General features: G+C 37.2%; 1 protein-coding gene across 2 annotated transcripts in view; it reads left to right on the forward strand.

Moving 5' to 3' along the window:
- Window positions 1-20,593, forward strand: part of RB195_008659 (uncharacterized protein) — a gene marked incomplete at both ends in the record, with an annotated part of 28,116 nt that extends 7,523 nt beyond the window's left edge. The window contains 9 exons of one of the 2 annotated variants that reach the window (XM_064195268.1): window positions 14,547-14,652; window positions 14,785-14,848; window positions 15,010-15,107; window positions 16,133-16,305; window positions 16,364-16,435; window positions 18,413-18,540; window positions 18,600-18,690; window positions 20,345-20,453; window positions 20,553-20,593. In XM_064195268.1, coding sequence (XP_064046413.1) covers window positions 14,547-14,652; window positions 14,785-14,848; window positions 15,010-15,107; window positions 16,133-16,305; window positions 16,364-16,435; window positions 18,413-18,540; window positions 18,600-18,690; window positions 20,345-20,453; window positions 20,553-20,593 — 882 coding nt within the window. Of the gene's footprint in view, window positions 1-14,542; window positions 14,653-14,784; window positions 14,849-15,009; window positions 15,108-16,132; window positions 16,306-16,363; window positions 16,436-18,412; window positions 18,541-18,599; window positions 18,772-20,344; window positions 20,454-20,552 lie in introns of those variants that run through there. The other variant, XM_064195266.1, reaches the window with a different exon arrangement.
- Window positions 20,594-20,868: the final 275 nt, after the last annotated feature.

The raw sequence follows: 20,868 nt of genomic DNA on the forward strand, positions 1-20,868 counted from the left end.
ACATACTACCGTATTTCATTCACTTTCATCGAATTGTTAATAAATATATACATTATGTTAGTTCACCTATCTCGTCCTTAAAGGCATCACTCCACGAATCTGGGATGATACGGGTTTCAGGTGGGTAATGCCTATACGGGGTCGTAGATTGTGGAGAAGAGGGTGATTCCGTTCATCTCTCCCTTTATCAGTGTAAATCAGTATAGGCGGCTTCGGATGCGTTTCCTTACGACGTCCTCTATTGCAATGCGCCACCATCTCGCCTACCCGTCCTGAGATTCATCCGAATGGGTTTTCGATGAATCGGTATAGGCACGATATAGGCATTACCCGCCTCAGACCTGTACCACACCAGATTCGTTGGGTGATGCCTTTAAATGCTGCATACTGGTGGACCTTTGCAGCGTGATCGACTTATTCGCAGGCTAATCCTTATTGAACAGGAATGTATGCAACACAGGCGCATTTATTCATCAAATCCTGTCTATCCGGTTGGATAAACATTGGGTATTGGATATATACCTCAGATCTGATAAGTTAGGAACAAACTTTACAGGTGCCTTACTTTCCAGGCTCTGACGAAGGCGACAACGCCGAAACGTTAGCCGTAATAAAGTTTGTTAACAATCTTGGCTGTTGCTTAAATTTGACTATCGACAAGTTGCAATCTCTATGCCAAGATTCAAGGAAGGTCGAACTTTCGCACTTCTGCAAATCTTACAGGAACACTACAGAAGCAGTTCCTATAACGACTCCAACGTTCCTATTCATTATTCTTCACTTATAGATCTACAAAACTTCGTAGCCTTATATGTATTCTCTTTCAGAGAAGTGTTTTCAGGAGCTACCTCGAGAATTCTTTCTCCGCTACCTTATGTGACTTCTCGCCCGATTCTTTTCTTCTAGTACAGCTGCAGCAACTTTTGGACAGCTAACAAACACCATGCATCTTTGTTAGACGGTCGGTACTGTATAAATAGCCCCACACGAATGTTCCTCTACATTCGGCACCTCCTACCTCCAATCCTTCACTTCACATCTCTTCAGTTAATTCCCTGCCTTGATAAAGTTAGAGTGTAAATTAATCCGCTTGAGACCCGCGCTACTTCGTTCACTTCAATTCAGAATCGTTTGAGGTTTACGAACGTGTAACTGGCCTATACCTGCTGGGGCTAACCGATGAGTCAAGTCAGTGTTTTTATCTTTCCAGACAACGCTGGTACCAATTTATCGAAGGGATGAAAGGCTTGGTGAGCACTAGGGCGGATTCGAACCTCCGATCGATCGTGTAGACAGTGGAACTCCTAACCGACTGCGCTACACCCGCCCTACTACCTTGATATCATTGATAATTCACATTTCGTTAATCGTTGATTTGCCAATATACTTGTGTACATGACAACAAAGTTTAATTACCCAAGTTTGCGGTTATCCGATATCGACGGCCAATATATTGTGACAGCAAACAAACTCGCCTGGAACTGTACATAAAGGAAGGCGAGCAGCTATTCATAAAACCGTCATAGTCCAGAACTAGACCCTTAGGACGTCCCAGTCCCAGCGAAGACTTCCGTATCCTCCGCTTATTGATCCATATGTTTTGCCATATGGACCGAGACTCCAATATGGGACCACCGCAACGCAACCGCCGGAACAAAATCTGTGCCCATACTGTGTGTTTTAGCAGTGGTTTGTCGTTCGCTGGTCTGACAGTGTCCAAACAATCTACTAATGACGCAGTTGTATGACTAAAGGAATCACCCTCCTCTTCTTAATCTACGATCCCGTATACGAATACTCCACCTAAAATCCGTACCACCTCAGATTTGTGGGGTGATGCCTTTAATACAACTGAAGGAGCAGACGGACACTAACCAATGTTTTCTGTTCTTTTTTTTTGATTTTTAATTCCACTTTTTCGTTAATCGATCAAAATCAACTGCGGATTTATGGTAAGGAAACTAATGCATATTGCATTGTACATATACTCTATAATCTTATAACATATGCACCGGCGCTTGAGTGTGGTTGCTAACAGTCGGTATTGTTCTCTCGTATTTATTCGATTCACAGTCTTTTCTCTGGTCTCTTCTCTTATCGAATATTATTTATCCAACCGGATAAACACACTCTTGTGGATAAAGCCTAAGTCCGGAAGTACCACTGTACTTGATTTGCATTAGAAGATTAACTTAAATGCATCACTCCACGAATCTGAGGTGGTACGGATTGCAGTTTAATGTGGAAAATGCTCGTTGTGGAAAATAGAGTGCTGGAATGCTCGAAGCCGTATCTTTCGGGCCGTTTTTTGCGGCATTTGGGAAGAAATGGACGGAATCACCCACCTTTCCATAATCTACGATCCCGTATACGAACACTCCACCTGAAATCCGTACCACCTCAGTTTCTTGAGGTGATGCTTTTAATAACATTGAATCTCAGTAAAAGACACAAATAAAAAGTCAAAAAAGTCACTGGCGTTAATCAATCCACTTAGGATGCGCCAACGCGTTTTCACTGCAATTCGTAATCGTTGGGGTTTTGGAATGCGTGTTGGCCTAAACAATGACTTGCGGGACCAGCCCCAATGATCAAATCAGTGTTTTTATCCTCGCAGACGAGTCTGATACCAATTTATCGACCTCGGGAAGATGAAGGGCTTAGTTGGCATCGGGGCGTTTTCGAACCATCGATTTTGCTACCACAGCGGATCTGTAGCCGACGAAAACACAACTAATAGTTGGAAAAAAGAAGTTGTTAACGGTTACCAGTGAATTTATCCTCTTAAGGACAAATATATTTAATATGAAGTCTGACCTTAATAGAAGACGCAAATAAATCATTCCACTCTTTGAGAATTTGCAAGCTGCTCGAATATAGTGCTCAACATAGCTCGCTCAATTGGGAGATGGGCTTTTGACCACATCAAATTTTTTGCGTAGAAAAATTTGTAGAAAAATAAAAATAAAACAGTATATTCTAGCTGTGGGGATCTTCCCAATACATTTCCGATATCTCCCTTCATTCGAATTTTTTTTAGCATGTACTACTATTGTCCTATTTTTTATTATACTTTGTTCATATCTTACTAATTATATCTCATTCATTTTAATTTTTTTAAATATTTATTCTATTACTTATGATCATTGATAATGTACGCTTCAGTAACTCTGCTTCATGGATTTCATGTGGGACTTGGAATCCTAACGATGGTTTTAACTTCGCAACGACAAGAAATATCTTACAACAAATTCTTAATATTTTTTTCTTTTTTTCCTTTTCCTTTTCCTATTTTCTATTATTATTATTATTTCCTTTTCCTATTCTCCATTATTATTCCTATTTGAAGGATTCTTTTAGCACGAATCTAGTGATTGGTCTGAACATAAACAAATTATTTTGGATATTCCTATGATAGAAATAAACAACTACAAATTAAATAACGAATACATCTTGTCTCGTACATATACTGAACACGGAAAAACATCGCACAGGCTTAAGAGAGTCTTAGCATAATTTTGCGGGCATTTCTCTCTTTATCTCGTTTTCTCTTCAACAACTCACAGTCTCTTAAGAGGGCAAATCATTAAAAGTGTATTATCCATGCCTCCAAACCACTTTCATTCCTTTTTTCGTTTCGTTTCTTTCTTTCTGTCTCCCTCTTTCTTCTTTCACTTCTCAGAAAGTCCAGTTTACCCAACTAAACGCAAGTTTTTGCCCTACCTCGAAGTAATTTCTTTAACTTCCGAAATAATCGATGCTATACCCAACAAATAAAATTCAACTCAAACCAAATTTCAAATAGAAATAAGGCGATTTCAAATACATACGTGGCCGCAAAAGTGCTAAAAATAAAGCTAAAAATCCAGAGAGTTCTTGCATTTTTTGTAGTATAAGTCTTCTTAATCAAAAAAAAATGACAACAAGACTTTCACACGGCAAAGCATTTGAAAAGTTCGACTTTCGCCAACTCTCTGGATGGCAAACCATAGTAGTATTTAAATTTTCTCAATTTCCTTATCTTCAATTTTAATTAGAAATACGTACTATGGAATGAGTTTTAAGGATACGGTCGTATTTTGGCCACTCGTATTGTCGTATTGATTTTCAATGAGCTGTAAAACGAGGTTGTTAAAAATTTTTGTTGGCAAACATTTCGGTGGAATCGCCTTCTTCAGTGGCTGAAATGGCCGATTTATCATCCTGATCATCGCCGCTGGTCTCGCAATTCATTGTATAGGCTAACACACGCTCCAAAACAAAACAATTTACAATTTAAATGACCAAATCTTTCCATAGCGGATACACGGATAAACTCTATGAATACTTTCCAGCCACCAACTTAACGACGACACTGAATACTCCTCATCTTCCAAGATTTTGGCTTAGTTGTGGAGAGATCAGCTCGTTTAAATTATAAATTGAATCGACCATTTCGACGCTCTGAAAAAAGCGATTTTCCCAAACGTAAACCAATAAAATTATTTAACAACCTCGTATACAGCTCATTGAAAAACAATGCGACAATAAATATCATCAAAAATTATTGCAGATCAGAAATTACGCTATTTTCAGAAATAGAAGTTTAGTTTTCGTGCCGTAACAGCCTTCATCACTAGTCATAGTGAATTTGTATGAATAGTAAATTCTCATCCATGCAGAAAATTAGAAACATTAACATTAACAACTAATCTTTTATAAACAACAGATAATATATTTACTTTTTAAATAAAAATCAGAGTCAAGCGCATTTAAAGCTGTTCTCTTCAATATTAGGATTAAAAACAAAAATTGTTGGACAAATAAGGAAATTGAGGTTTCTGCTACAACTCTGTAACTCTTCTGCTCGAGAGCAAAAAAAAAAATTAGTTCTCACCCAAAAATCATATTTTTAGAGTTTTGTGAAGTTCCAGAAAATATGTGGGACACTTTTTGTGGTTTATCGCAAAACATAAGGAAGATAAATAAAGCCAAATAGATAGATAAGTAAAGATAAACGTATTTTACTATGCCAACGAGATCCAAGTGGAATATTTTTTTTTAAAGATAAACGAATAAATAGATATAAACAAATAGACACAATAATAATGTAATAACAATAATGACATAATAATATAATAAAATATAATAATAATTAAATAAATAATGAGATAAGTAATATAACAATAGAAATACATAGATATATAGAAAGATTAAATAAAATAAATATTATACACCGATAAATAAATATAGGGGCGGTTGTGGCGCTGTCTCGGATAGAGGTCTGTTGTAGCCACACGGTCGATGGTTCGAAACCGCCCTAGTGCCATCCAAGCCCTTCATCTTCCCAAGGTCGATAAATTGGTATCAGACTCGTCTGGGAGGATAAAAGCACTGAATTGATCATCGGTTGATCCCCGCAAGTCATTGTACAGCCCTACACGCGTTCTAAAACCTCAAGGATTACGAATTCCAGTAAAACGCGTTGGTGCGTCCCAAATGGATTGATGCTACAGTAGCTTTATCGTTTTTTTGGTGAATATAATGACATAATAATATAATAAAATATAATAATAATTAAATAAGTAATGAGGTAAATAATAAAGTAAACAATAATAAAGTGAATAATAAAGCAAACATAGCTTTTTCTTAATGAACCCGTAGAGCCAGAGTCTTAAAAAAATAGTGTTCTTCACATGTATTCGATCGTTTCTCGAAAGGACCCCCCAGGGTATAATTGACTACTTACGTCATAGGATATCGAATATCCCACCTTCCCCTACCACTTCGTCTCATATAATAATAATCCCACCGAGCAGGTAAATGTTGTTCGCCCCTGGCGAATTCACGTATCGGCCGGCGCTCACGGCTGCGCCTTCCGCTCGGCCGATCCTATCCTACCGTTTAGTCATCGTCATCATCATCATCGTCATCATTCTCTATGATATCATCGAAAACTTCGTTCACATACTTCCAAGGGAAATTCCATTAGTTCTAGGGAAAAAAACTATGGGAAAAACTATAACTAAATCAACAGCTGAATCAGTACGTGTTTTGGAATAGTTATTGATTCAGCCGCAGCATCCTTATCCTAATAATCGTTTCCTTCCGAGTTATTACGTATCTTATCCCTACTTTATATACTGCTACGGTCCTTTTTAACCTACATTAATTGTAATAACCGAAGGGTCCCACCAATTTTTGTTACTTTTTCTTTTTTGTTTATTTATATTATTATTATTATTATTATTGTTATTATTATCATTGTATATTATTGTATTATTATACTATTTATTTTTCTTTTGTTTATTTGTGTATGTATGTGTATGTATTATATTTGTGTATGTGTTTTATTTAAACTATTTATTATGTATTTATTTATTTATGTAATCTGGAAAATGCGAACCCTAATTCATCCTCACACACAATGATTTCATACAATTCCAGCGAATTTTAGTACTTTTTTATTCTACTATTATTATCTTTATTTAATGTTTTTATTATCAAATATTAACATACTATTATTTTATTCCATTTTTTAAAAATAATTACCCTTCAATTCTTAATTGTTCTCAACACTTGCATCATCTCGTATCAATTTGGTCTTGTTATTTCCAAAGATGAAGTGATCCTAGGATTTGACGAGTCGATCTCTCTGCGCTGATAGGCGCACTGATAGATGACAAATAATGGATTCACAATTTTTTTTTCTTTCGAGGTCGCAGAAAAACTATTTCACCATGCGAATAGCGGCTGAGAAATGTTCACCGCATCGCAATTGTTCATCACAGTGGCGTTTTTAGATCTACAAACGTTCACGTCTAAAAATTCTGGGATCTTTACTCTACTCGATTTTTTGAATCCATGTTTAGCAATGTTTCCTTCAGCATAGATCCACCAAAATATCCTTCTCCTCCAAATAAATTAACATATACTTATTCTACAATACTTATATTATTGTGTTTGGATAAATTTAGTTGGATTTATGTTGTTACGAGAAAAATTAAAATTAATAACTTGGCGAAAAACGTATTCCCCATGTGGACTACAGTTGTCTTTTTTTTCTGTTTGTTGTTGTTTTTTTTTTTTGATTTAGCTATTTTTCCATTTTTTTTCTTCTCCAATGATTAAATCAGACCTAAGAAAGAAAAAGAACCTATATACTGTGTGGTCTCGAAAAATCTTTTATTTTTGAATTTTATTGATAATCACAATAACATGTAGGCTTCAGTTGCGGCGGAGTAAAAGAAGGTCCTGGTCCCTCGTGGCTAATTTTTCCCAAAACGCGAACGTCTTCTATGTTTTAACTGTTTAATTTCCCTAAAATTCCATTCCTAATTCGAAGAAAAAAACCCATCAGAGATGAATCCAGCCCCGATTTCTCCAGAACAATACGTCTTCATTTTCTGGGTGAAAAGAAATCCTTCAACAATATTTCATTCCGTGGAAGAATTCTTCTCATAGGAAAGAAAAGAACCCCATCTGACCGCTTTTTCGTGTTCTTTCCATGAGAACCGCACGTAATAAACCTAAATTCTCATCGTAGCGATGCATCAAAAGTCCAGACTTAAATGGACGCGTTCAATCCTAGGTTGTCTCGGTAACTGAAAAGAAATTGACAATTCAAGCGAATGGATTGGCATAGATAGGAATGTCCTCTAGGATAAATGAGAAAAAAACCGAACACGAATGCTGGAAAATTTTCTCAATTAATCGCCGGATGAGGTGCATGCGACATGCGTTCACACATACCTCATGTGCGTCCGCGTTCAGCACGTCGTTCGTTCGTTCTCGAATGATATGTTGGAGATATAGCCCACCTATCGACTTTCATGTGTTACCGCCCATGCAGGCCCCACAGGATAATCCAATTATATCTAGGATGGGCTCGTTCCTTCCTTCTGGAAAAGGATAGTTCGATTTTCTCCCACATCTCTCTGGTAGAAACCACCGTTTAAGTTGGGCTTTTTTCTTTTCATAGAACCTGTCCCAGATTTTTCATGACCTCAAGCAATCTCCTTTTCTGCACAGTGTTTTGGGTATATTATCTCAGTAGAATTAATTCTAGGATGGGCTCGCTTTTTCTGGAAAACGATGATTCGATTTTCTTCCTCATCTCTCTGGTAGAAACCACCATTTAGAGGCATCACACCACGAATCCGAGGTGGTACGGATTTCAGGTGGAGTATTCTTATACGGGGCGTAGATTATGGAAAGGAAAGTGATTCCGTCCATTTCTTCCTAATTGCCGCGAAAAAAACGGTCCGGAAGATGCGGCTGCCGTGCTCCAATCGAACTCGTCGTAGAAAATAGCGCGCCGGAACGCTCGAAGCCGTATCTTCCGGGCCGTTTTTTTTACAGCAATTAGGAAGAAATGGACGGAATCACACCCCTCTCCATAATCTACTATCCCTTACAAGAATATTCCACCTGAAATCCGTACCACCTCAGATTCGTGGGGTTGACGCCTTTAAGTCGGTTTTTTTTTCTTTTCAAGGAAATTTTCCCAGATTTTTTTACGACTTCAAGGAATCTTCTATTTTCTATCGTATTTTGGGTATATTAACTCAGTACAATTCAATTATATCTACGATGGACCATTTCTTCTAGAAAACAGTGGTTCGATTTTCTTCTCATCTTTCTAATAGAAACCACTATTTAAGTCGATCTTTTTTCCCCTTCTCGTGGAAATTTTCCCAGATTTTTTTCACAACCTCAAGCGCTCTCTCCCTTTTTTTTATCGTATTTTGGCTGTATATTCTATGGATCTACCTATGCCTATGTATATACATACATCTCGACCGCTGAGTATATGCACAACACCACTACTAACTTCTGTCCTAAAATCTGTCGCGCCAACCGTCGGAATTCTTGGGAGTGGGCGAAATTAAGTCTTGAAAATACCATATTCCAAAGAAAATGAGCTGCTGATTTCAAATATACTTCAAGGATTTAATTTTGAGAAATGTGTGGCCTGAAAAGAAGCAAATTTTCCCCAATCTTTGTTAATTACTTTCACATCAGTCCTGCGCCAATCCTGGTGGCATATCCGGCGGATGCATCCCCGTGGAAGGAGGAGTTGTTCATGGGAATTGTGCTAATTTCTTAAAATGAGACGAAATGTTTATTATTTTCGTAATCAGGAATTTATTTAGAGCATTTTTATACTCCACATCATATGTGGGTTCGAAATTTCCATTTCTCTTCGGGAATTCACAAAAGTGCGCATGTCTCTATCTTTGCCTTATATTATCTTATAAATATTTCATATTATTTTCATTTTAAAACTTTTCAACTTTAAAAACAGACCATTTTTTCTAACACACCAGTACATTTCGCTGAGAATTCCATTCGATTTTATTCGCAGAATCTTCTAGAACCATCCACATTCTCCCATTCTACGCTTGTATTAGCGAATTCTACATCTATCTACAATCCTCTTTATTTCCCTTATTCCTTTATTCATTCCAATTTCCTCTTTCTTTTCCCATAAATTTTACTTAGAAATTAAGAAGAAAATAATAAAGGAAATTTCCCTGTGAAAAAAATGAAATGCTTGCTGCTTTTGTTTTGTTAAAAATTAATCGCGAAAATCATTCCTAGCCATGTTCGTTCAACCAGTAAACGAATGCATCGACATGCCACAGGCCAATGCCAATTTTTACGCATTTCTTTTCGTTTCTCTTTATCTGTTAAATGCATTACGAGCATTATTAGTGCATTTAACAAATAAAGATATAATATATTAGTGCAAATTTACTGGATTAATACTATTCCCAAGGTGTTGACAACCATTCAATCATTTTTCTTTGATTTTTCGTGTGTTTTTTTTTTCTTCTCCGAACATATGTCTCGCTGCTGTTAACTGCAGGAAACTATGACCATCGTCACTGGAATTCGATAGAATTCGATTAGTTTCAGAGCTTATCAAGGGCAGACGAAGGACTTCCGTCCGTGCTGCCTTGGCCCGTGATAAGCTCTGAAATTCTCTTATCATTCCATGCCGTATGACAGTACATATCTGTAACAACATCCCTTCCATGTTCCTTCTATTCTCTATCCGTACATTTTCGTATTTTACAAGCTATTTTCAATTTTCGAGCCAACATTGCCCCAAAATCAACAACAAATTCAATGAAAAAAATTATTAGTGTTATATTAAAATTGTTAATATTATAAGTGAGAAGAAAAAATAACAAATAACAACAATTTGACAAATTCCCGATTTATTATCAATTAATTTATTTATTCTTTATTTATTATTATTATTATTATTTTAACAATTTATTATTCCAGAAAAAAAAAGTTATTATTCGATAACTACGTACTAGAAGTACTGAAAGGTGCGGTGTAGAAGTAAATAATTTTCATATTTCAACTAAACGTGACCTATAGCAAATGCAAAGTTGCTCATAGCAACGAAATTCTCCTGAAATCTGAAATATTTCACCTTAAAGAAGTCATCTCAGTAAAAAGTTCCTCTACGTACCTGGATATCTTCCCGTCTCGTCCCGTCTCGTCTCGTCACTTCTTCATCACGCCCCAACTAGTTTAACGAACTTGTGCACAAGTTGATTAGGCAGTTCCCCACAGACGCTGCCAATTTCCCGTCCCGTTTATTGATTTTCACGACTTTTTCATTATTTTTTCGAATTGCGAAACGAAATCGAATCATCTAAGTTTTTCCACACACAAAGAGTGACGTTAGAAGGAGAATATTTACTTATGTGCTGCCGTTGTGCTGCTATAGTAGCGAGGGAATTGATTTTCAGTTTGAAATGTCGCCTCTATCTACAAAAAGGAAATTTTTGCTTATATTCACTATTAGGTTAAGCTAATATTTCCATTTTCTATTTTTTTTTAGAAATTTAAAGTTTTTTTTTAAAGAAAAACAGAATTTAGTTGGAGAATTTCCTGAACAGCAGCAAAATAAAAATTACCGCTAAAAATCTGAAAATCCGCACCTAGGGGACTTGTTCGAGGGGCTAGTCATAAGTATAACATTTTTTAAAGAAAACCTTATTATAAGTCTTATTTGTATTTATTTATATTTATAATTATTTTATTTTTTTTTATTTATAGTCACAATTATGTATTGCGCTACATATCTTTAGTACGAAAAAAACTCAGCTATTCTTCTCAACGTTCTCATTTATTATGCCGAAATTTTCCTTCTTTTTTCTTCTACCCGTTCGATTCTTTTCTTCCCATCGGGACCTATTACAGTGGATAAATCACTGTGCATCGGAATAGATATGCTGTTATTGTTCTTTTATTCCTTTTCTTCTATTCCTTTCATAACTCACTTTTTTCTGCGTTGAACTTTCTGCAGTGATTTACGCACTGCTAAGCTGTCCTTTTACATAGCCTGTGGATATTTTGAGCATCCAAGATCTCTCTACTCGAGAAAATGGACTTCCTATTCCCTCTTCATTATAATGTCAATTGTCAGTTCATGTATTTATTGATTTAAATTCAAAAAAAAAAACATCAAAAAAAAGAATGTCTAATTTAGCAATTTTCAAAAGTTTCAGCAAATTCATTGCGTAACCGATACCGTTTCTCTTCTATTAACTCATTAAATAGTTAGTTGAAGTACAACAGCTGCATTTCGGTTACAATTAATTGATTTCTGCCTTCAAAGGTCCCTAGCGACTCGGCACATGATTGTTACATCCAATTATATTTTTGTTAATTCTTCTGAGCAATTTATTTCTCTATTGATCAGGTTTCCAGTCTAATATATGCATTACGTATCCAGTCATCGATAAAAACCCAGCCCTTAGGAACCCTACGACCAGGATCGCAAATAGTTGTCAAATAAACCGAAAATCTCATCCGTAGTTTTCATAATGTAATTTTATAATGTTTTTCTTTATAATGTAATAATGCTATGATATTATGCAATGTTTTTTTAGCTTATTATTTTTAGGTCAGATTATTTTTCCCCAGTTTATCTGCCAATCAATCAATTTGTTCGGACGAAATTGCCCACGAAATATGTACCAACTAATCAATATGTAACTTTTCCACATATATTCCATGAAAAAGCATTTCAGAGTACTCCGCAATCTTTAGAACAAAATAACGATAGTTCCAGATAAGCACGGAGAAATAATAATAAATATAAATAATAAAAAATAAAATGAAATATAATAATAGTAATAAAGATCGTTATTTAGATTATTATTATTTAGATATTTAGATTTATTTTAGATAATTATTTGGCTCAAATATCTGTCGACACTTGCCAGTTCACAATACTAAACATAATAAAATAAATACATAACATGAAATAATGGATAAATTTTTGTAACGAAAAAAACCATATCTATTAATTATTTCTATAATTTCTTATCTCGAACTATTATTATTCTATTTCAAAGAGTTCAGAATACTCTGAAGTGGTTTTTTTTTTAAAGTATACGTAAAAGAGTTGCACTTTACCGATTTGGTGTAAACTTGAGAATGATTGGGAAAAAAACAGAAACAAAAAAAAAAATAAAAAATGAAATAATTATTCTTTTCTTCGTCAAATATAAGATGACTGTGTGCTGTGTAAAACATGGGCAAAATTCTAGTGAGCTCTATTCCATCTTGTTTTTTTTTGTTGTATGGCATAGCTGTACGTGTTTTCGAGTAAGTAAATAGATAAATAAACAAGTAATAAATAAATATATAAATAACAAATAAATAACTAAATAACTTCTACTATGCGCTACTAGTATTCGAACTGCTATGACTTAGTGTTGCTACTACTACTTATTATTATTATTATTTAGTTAATTAATTACTCTCCTTAATTATTATTTATTACTATTATTTATTTAGTTTATCTATCTTTATTCACTACTATAACATGTAGTTTTCATCCCTTTATCCCCTACAATGTCGTCATAAATTAAACGATAATTTTTTGTAGCCCAAAAATTACATCTATTAATTATTTCTATGATTGCAATAATTAAATATTAATGCGCATGTGCTGAGAGGACAGGAAAAAAAACGTCAAACGTTAACCCAACAGCTGGCGGCTGCATAACCATGACTTTTTTTGCTCACATTGGTCCATGGAATCATTTTTCCAGTTATCGCTGTACTCGTGTACTTCAGCGATTTCAATCGATAGACATAATTTGTATTGAACGTTAGAAAAGTGAGCGCGTATGATCGCAAACTGTGATTCGCAGTTTTCTAGTTCTTTTTAGTTCTTCAACGTAAAAAGTAGAAAAAATAGACATAATTTGTATTGACCGTTAAGAAAACCGAGGCAGTATGACTCGAAGCTGTGAATTTTCAAAATTTTGAAAATAAAAAAAAAGATGAGATCTCCTGTGTTACTGCTTTCACCTATAAAAGACGTGCTTTCACATGAAAACAGCTGCACTTGAGGCTATGAGGTCATTCATTCCATAAATTTGAAAATTCACAGCTTACTATCATACTTCCTTGATTTCCTAACGCTCAGTACAAGTTATGCGTATCGATCGTATCGAAACTAAGTGGACCCCTTTTTTCACCACATGAAGACAAAAAAACTCGGGAAGAAGCGAGGAAGAGGAGCACTTCTTATGAATTTCTCGTCATAGCCTAAGCCTTAAATTCACTTTGTACTTAGTGCAGAAAGCCGTGAGAAGTCGAGTCAAGTTTAAAGGCATCACTCCACGAATCTGAGGTGGTACGGATTTCAGGTGGAGTATTCGTACACGGCATAGTAGATTATGGGGGGAAAGTGATTCCGTCCATTTCTTCCTAATCGCCGTAGAAAACGGCCCGGAAGATACGGCTTCAGTCGTTTTGGCGCACTTTTGTACAGGGAGTTAGACTGGAGCGCGCCAGCCTTGTGCGGCGCCGCATCTTCCGGGCCGTTTTTTACGGCAATTAGGAAGAAATGGACGGAATCATCCCCCTCTCCATAGTTTCCCATCCCTTATACGAATACTCCACCTGAAATCTGCACTACCTCAGGTTCGTGGGGTGATCCCTTTAACCAAAAAAAAAAATAGCCATCCGTATCTTACTGCAAAGTGCAGGAATGTAGTTTGATTTTTTTGGGGAATTTTTTAGCGTTAAAATATGACTTCCTGCAGTTTGCACGTAGTATGCAGGTACGTAAGTTTATTGTCCGCTTCGTCAGCTAACCGGAGCTAACCTACCTATTAACTTACCGTAATCTCTTTCAATATCTTTTTTTTCTCTTTCTTCGGATGCATCTGGATAAACCCTCTGGTTGTTTTTCGGATAGCACAACAACTACTGATATTTTCCTATGGAGCACTAGCCAATAAAGAAAAGATATACGCAGTCAAGTGCTGAATGTGGTCCCAGAAAAACTGATCCTAGAACTAGAGCCAGTATAAAAATTCACATTATTTATAGGATGACCCGACAGTTCACACACCAACTGTTCAGTCCTTCCTGCTTGGAACTGCATTCTCGTTACAGTACTCATAGGAACGAGAAAACTTAGACTCTCCCTTAAACATGCAGAACTGATCTGATTTCTCGTTTCTTTATTGCCTCCAAAAGCTCCACGCTATTTCTCAAAACCATCATATTTCAGATTGATGGTGTTGAATGAGAAACGAGTTCTAACCGTTGTTTCTGGTGCATCACGTGGAATTGGTAAAGAAATCGCTGTTCAAGTCTCAAAACGGGTTGCGCCTAATTCAGGTGAGCGTGAAATGTCTGCAATTACGGACTATGTACAGCTGGCTAACAATCACAGAAATGCGATTCGTCCGCAATTACGTACTATGTACTACATCTGCTAGCAATACGATCATTGAAATGCAATTCTTTCAGTCTTTCTTCTCACTGCACGAAATGAGGCCACATTATTGCAAATAAAGCAAGAAATACTAAACAGGTACCATGTTAATTTTACTTAGCTATTTCGAAAAGAGAAAAAACTTCAAAGAACACTTTTTCAATAGAATAACCTGAATGGATTCAGAAACATTCAAATAGGGAAAAAAATTCATATACTATTATCGAACTGTGATCTGGAAAATCAATAACGTTTTTCAGCTCAGAAAAAGCTCAAGTATGGATAGTTGTTTGTGATATGGCTTCATTCAATGATGATGCGATCAATACTTTCAAAGAGGTGCTTGCAGAAATTACAGGTAGGATATTTACTGGTCCTTTCACTTAATCAAATATATCCTGGTCCCCAAAAACAACACATTACAGAAATATTCATTCAGCCTAAGCGTCAATCTTTGCATTCTAATAATTGTCAAATCCTCTGTATTCTCCTGTGCTTCACAATTCTGTTATTTCTGATTTTTTTTTTGTGCATTATCTTTTCCGTTTCTCACATCCTTATATTCATTTACTTTTGACTTCTTTTTTCTCTCGTTCTTCTAATTTTCCAAAGACAGTATACGATGAAACTGAAGATGTTTTAATCTCTGCGGCACGAAAAATCCGGTGGTGCAGATCACGAGTATGGGCTTGATCACGCTCAGTTCCCCTTAATTGTCCTAAAAAATAGCGTGGGAAACGGCATTGTGGATCGAAATTTTCCACGACGCACCTAACAACGTGCAAGGCATGAGAGCCCAGCTGGAGTGCGCCAGTGAGCGGAGAGTAGCGAGACGATCGTCGGCAGTCTATCGACGCAACGCGCGTACTTGCACTCGCATATGGAACGCGTTGTGAGGGGTCTCGTAGTGATTTTCGATCGATGGACACGTCTCCCACGCTATTTTTCAGGAGAATTAGAGAAAATTGTGCGTCGTGGCGTACATACTCGTAATACTTCTGAACCTACTTTTTCCTGCTTCCTCCTACTTTTTTTCCTCCTATTTTTTTTTTCGTGGAGACATCGTCATCATCGTCAATTTCGTGCTATGCCGCCTTTAGTCATGTACCATGGCATCCCCTCAATACAATCCTCCTCTTTTCCTTGATTTTTCATGGCTGATTTGGCGGAAAAGGCGAACGTCGTTGAAAATTTCTTAGTATCCCAAAATATGCTGCAAATTTCTGGAATTTAGCGGAAAAGACAAAAAACAGTTTCATAATACGTAAATATAGAGTCTTTCTTCCAATTGTAGCAATTAATTTTTCTGGAATTCGGATCAACCTCAATGTGCCTATTATCCTTGCGCTGAGAATTTGAAATGAATAGTTAATGATTTTTCAGGGATGGGACCTTTCGATAGCGCGTTTGTGTTCCATAATTGTGGCACAGTTGGCGATGTTACAAGGAAGAGTGCCGAACTAAGCAATCCAGAACAATGGCAGAATTACCTCAACGTTAATCTCATCGCTATGGTTCAATTCAATAACATATTATTGAAATCGATCACAAAAGAGGTACCGATCAGTGCAGTCTTGCGTACTCTTTGCGTTCACATCGAAACAGTGGATTTAGGTGGCTAAGGATCGATTCATTGTAAATATTACTTCATTGGTTGCCGTTCAAGGATTCCCTTCATTAACGCAGGTTCGTAATCGCTAATTCGAAATTTCACTTCTCTCGCTCGCATGGTGAATGCTTCGAGTAGAAGTTACTTACGTTGAATCAATAACATAAACAGAAATATTCTGCCTATGCAACACCCACTAATTATACCAGAAATTTATTGTAAATACCAAAGGGATTTCGACAAAATTGACACTTGATTTCAACTGAGATTAGCTAGTGCTAGAGAGAATTCAAAATTCAGTTAACCCGGTATTTTATCGAATTAAAATCAACGACTACAACGCTGCACATTAAACCTGACAGCCTGATACCAACTAATTTTAGAGAATAGGTGAATAGATCATTGTAGACAAAGACAAACAACTAGCAGAGCACAGTGGTTCCGTTTCCAGATCTAAAAAAAATCATCCAGAACATTGTTTTCAGCAAAAATATGTACGAATAGAGCATAATTTTTTGTAAGTGTCGTTCACTTATAGTCGATTCAAAACGACATGAAGCTCAGTGCAATTCCGTAGGCGGGTGCGCTTCAAGCGGCGCGGTGGAGCGTAGCGGTTGGAATCGAGATGGGACCACTGCGAACTGCAGCGAGCGAGTGCTACTAAGAAGAGTCGCCCCGACACTGGCCGCTACGCTTCATCCCAACGCTACGACTGCAGTCACGTACGCAACAGCACCGTGCTTCACGTCGTTCTGATCCGACTATACTTAGAGTATTGCTATACTTTTTGGCTGCGTGCAGTAATTTTCGAATAAGAATTTCTTTTAAGATCTTTCGAACGGTCGAATATTCGAGTGCTTGAGCAGACAAGTGTTCTCGATGCTGCTAATTATTCGAATATTTGAACATACATTTCAAACCCTCGAAAAACTGGCCTTCTCCACTCAGGATTAAACCTATAGCAAGAGAAGCGAAGCCTAACGTTTCTTCACTAGTGCTGGATAGCAATTATGAATATGAATTTCTTGTGGAACAGAGAAGACTACCACACTAATTTCAATACGAATGCTTAAACTATCAAAATCTATCAAAATTTAGCCTCCCTTGCCAACGTGCAAAGTTCTGAAGTGAACGTGCCAAGAAAAGTCACATGGAGGATTCCTCTTGCACGGAATTTGTCAGAACATATTCATGACAATCATGATAAAGAAGCACACAAATAAGAAAATGTGGATCCACAAAGACAACAAGCGACCAGGAAAGTAGCAAATAAGAACAAAAACAAATTATGAAGAATAATGACAAAAATAATGAACTAGAGACGGTAACAGCTATATATTTGCAAACCACGTCCGGAACACTGTCTACCGTTGAAGAGGAACCAATATCGAAAATTTCCAGGAAGCCTTCTACCGTTTAGATACTAAAGCAATTATAGGAATAGAGTGTACATCGCTTAAATTCCTTTTGGTCATGAACTTAGTAATCGTCCAGAAAACAAAATGAACAATATTAGCAATCTATAATATAAATAATATAAATACAATATAGTAATATAAACACAATATAAGTATAAATATGGAATATTCGGTGAATCTTCATCGATAGAATGATACTATCACAAAATTTCCTCAATTTAGACATAATACTGACGTTTACACAGGAAAACAGCTGCACTTTTTCATTCTATCGTTGTTTGTGACTCTATGTACGTATTTCAAAAGTCGCACAGTTTTTTTTTCTCTTCAAGTCGAAGCACACATGATAATTCTGACCCTACTTATCGCTAAGATAAGGAGCCCATAAAATAATAAGAAGATAAAATCATAAAACAATAAAAGATGCAAAAACTTACCAGTGACATTAGCGAATAATCCAGGAACATTCCGTCACATCGTTCTCGTCTCGGCACACAGCACCAGCAACGCACCCGTTACAACCATACAGTTCCCATTACACTGTTTCCATTGTCCTTTTAAAGAAAACAATTCAGTCCAAACAAATTCGGGACCATTTCCGTCATTGCACAATCTGTCTCACCTTCACATTTACAGTATTCTGTGGGTAAAGCCGCACGAGAAGCGTTCTTTCGTGGTCTGGCTGTCGAAGACGACACGATAAAAGTGCTCAGTTATTCGCCTGGACCAGTCGATACTGCGATGCATGATATCGTCGCCAAACAGTAAGTACATTTGAATCTTTTCAATTTCTCTGCACTCAGTCAATAATCAATATGTTCAGATCATTCGATGAGGGAATCCGAATGGCATTTTCTCACGATAGTTCGATAACTCATGATGCTCATAAATCGACGTTAACTCCTACGCAAACGGTTGTGAAAATGCTCAAACACCTTGAAGACAATACATTCCAATCCGGGGCCAGAATTGATTATTTCGATGATGAGAAGTGATATTAAACATTTTACGACATAAAAAGAGTCCCACCTGCACACAACACACAACACACAACACACACAGACATTACAGAGGCGAAACGGAAGTGTTTACCATATTCTAGGCTAATTTCCTAATAATCAGCTATATACTAATCTATTTTCTATTATTCTACTGTATTAGACTACTATTACACGCTCAGACAATAATGAACAAAATGTGTGTATGGTAAGGTCGAAACGACATGAACTACGGTCCAGCTGCGTAAGTGACTGCGCTCGTAGCGGTTCAGGGAAGCGTAGCGGTTAGGATCCGGCGAGGACCCTGGCAGTATTCTTCGCTGCAAATTATGTTGGTCCCACCTCAACCTCACCTCTCTCGCGACTCGGGTTCGAGCGCAGCCGCTCACCATACCTCATGTAGTTTTAAAGGCATCACCCCACAAATCTGAGGTGGTGCAGATTCCAAGAGTATTCTCGTAAGGGATAGTAGATTATGGAGAGGAGGGCGATTCCGTCCAATTCTTCCTAATTGCCGTAGAAAACGGCCCGGAAGATACGGTTTTGAGCGTTGCGGCGCGCTATTTTCTACAAGGAGTTCGAATGGAGCGCGCCAGCCTTGTGCGCGTGCCGCTTTTAACAGCAATTTGGAAAAAATGGACGGAATCACCCCCTTTCCATGATCTACTATCCCGTAAACGAATACTCCACATGAAACCTGCACCACCTCAGATTCGTGGAGTGATGTCTCAACCCGACCACGTGTATAAACTCCTAACTGTTTGAGCGAAATAAACTCTGAGGTTGTAAGAAAAACTTAATACTGAATGACTTGTAGCAATAGAAGAAAAAGAAGAAAAAAAGATAGAGGAAGCACAGGAACTAGTCTATATGGATCAAGACCAACACACATTTATTTAACGGATTTTACGAATGATATATAAATGTAAAGACGATACGATAATGCTATGATCAAGGAGGATCTGTAGATCTTCCAGAAAGTAAAATATGAGGAAGAATACATTGGCGAAACGTGGCGGCCTTTTTGTGTTTGTATCAAAGGACATGTAGATGAGATGAAACACTCAAACCGAGCGACACCTCTCGGAGCTCCTGGCAGACAATGTTATGAAAATGCTCCTTTCTGTATAGCTGCCACAAACCTATCGTACGAATCCAGAATTGTGACTTGCAGAACTTTGGATAAAAAGCAGTAGAAAGGAAGAGTGTGTAGCCGTGACCAACGAGCTGGTTCCTTGTCAATACCTTTGCGGGTTTTGATCTACGGGGTCATATGCGGATCGCATACTAATTAGTATTAGCGGAGCGATTTTATCACGCGGAGGTCCGCTAATATCACGATAACGCGGCTTCTTTAGGTAAGCACGACGATTTGGGTCTCTGTTGGTATTTGGTTCCGGATACGGCATCTTATAGAATGATGACTTGATTTGGATTTGGGAGGATAAGTTACAAATGTTGTGACTTTCCAGAATCTCATCAAGGCGACGATGCCGAAACTTTAGTTACAATAAAAGGTTGCTTACAATCGTTGATCTTGTTTCGCATTGATAATCGACAAGATCCGTAGATCATCGGGTACCACTGTACCTCACGGACAATTCTTCTCATTCGCGCTCCAGCCCTCGCTACTCTTCGGGATCGAAAACATTTACACAAAAGTTTTGTTCACCGTCCTGGTACGTCGCAATCATTGTTGGCTGGAACGTTACGTTGGCCCATGGAGGATTATCCACGAGTCGAATCTGATGACCTCCTTACATCCACTGAATTTGCAGGTCCTCAACATGAGAAACATAGTACGGACCCATCACCATGAAGACCGGTGAGTGAATTTACGTATGGTCTACATTAATATACTATGTGGAATCCTCATAAATCGTATGTAATCCATCTGCGTGCATGTGTGTGCTGTTTACTCGTTATACATATGATGGTTTTTTTATGGCTATCACAATAAATTTGAGAGTAGAATGTTATCTATGTGTGCTCTAAGGATATTGTGGGAACAGTTAAGCTTCTGGAGTCTTGCGACAGTGCTCGGAAAGAGCTGAAGGGTCTAACTAACCCATAGAAGCGCAAGCACCCTCTTTC

Source organism: Necator americanus, chromosome III (assembly GCF_031761385.1).
Source record: "Necator americanus strain Aroian chromosome III, whole genome shotgun sequence".
NCBI lineage: Eukaryota > Metazoa > Nematoda > Chromadorea > Rhabditida > Ancylostomatidae > Necator > Necator americanus.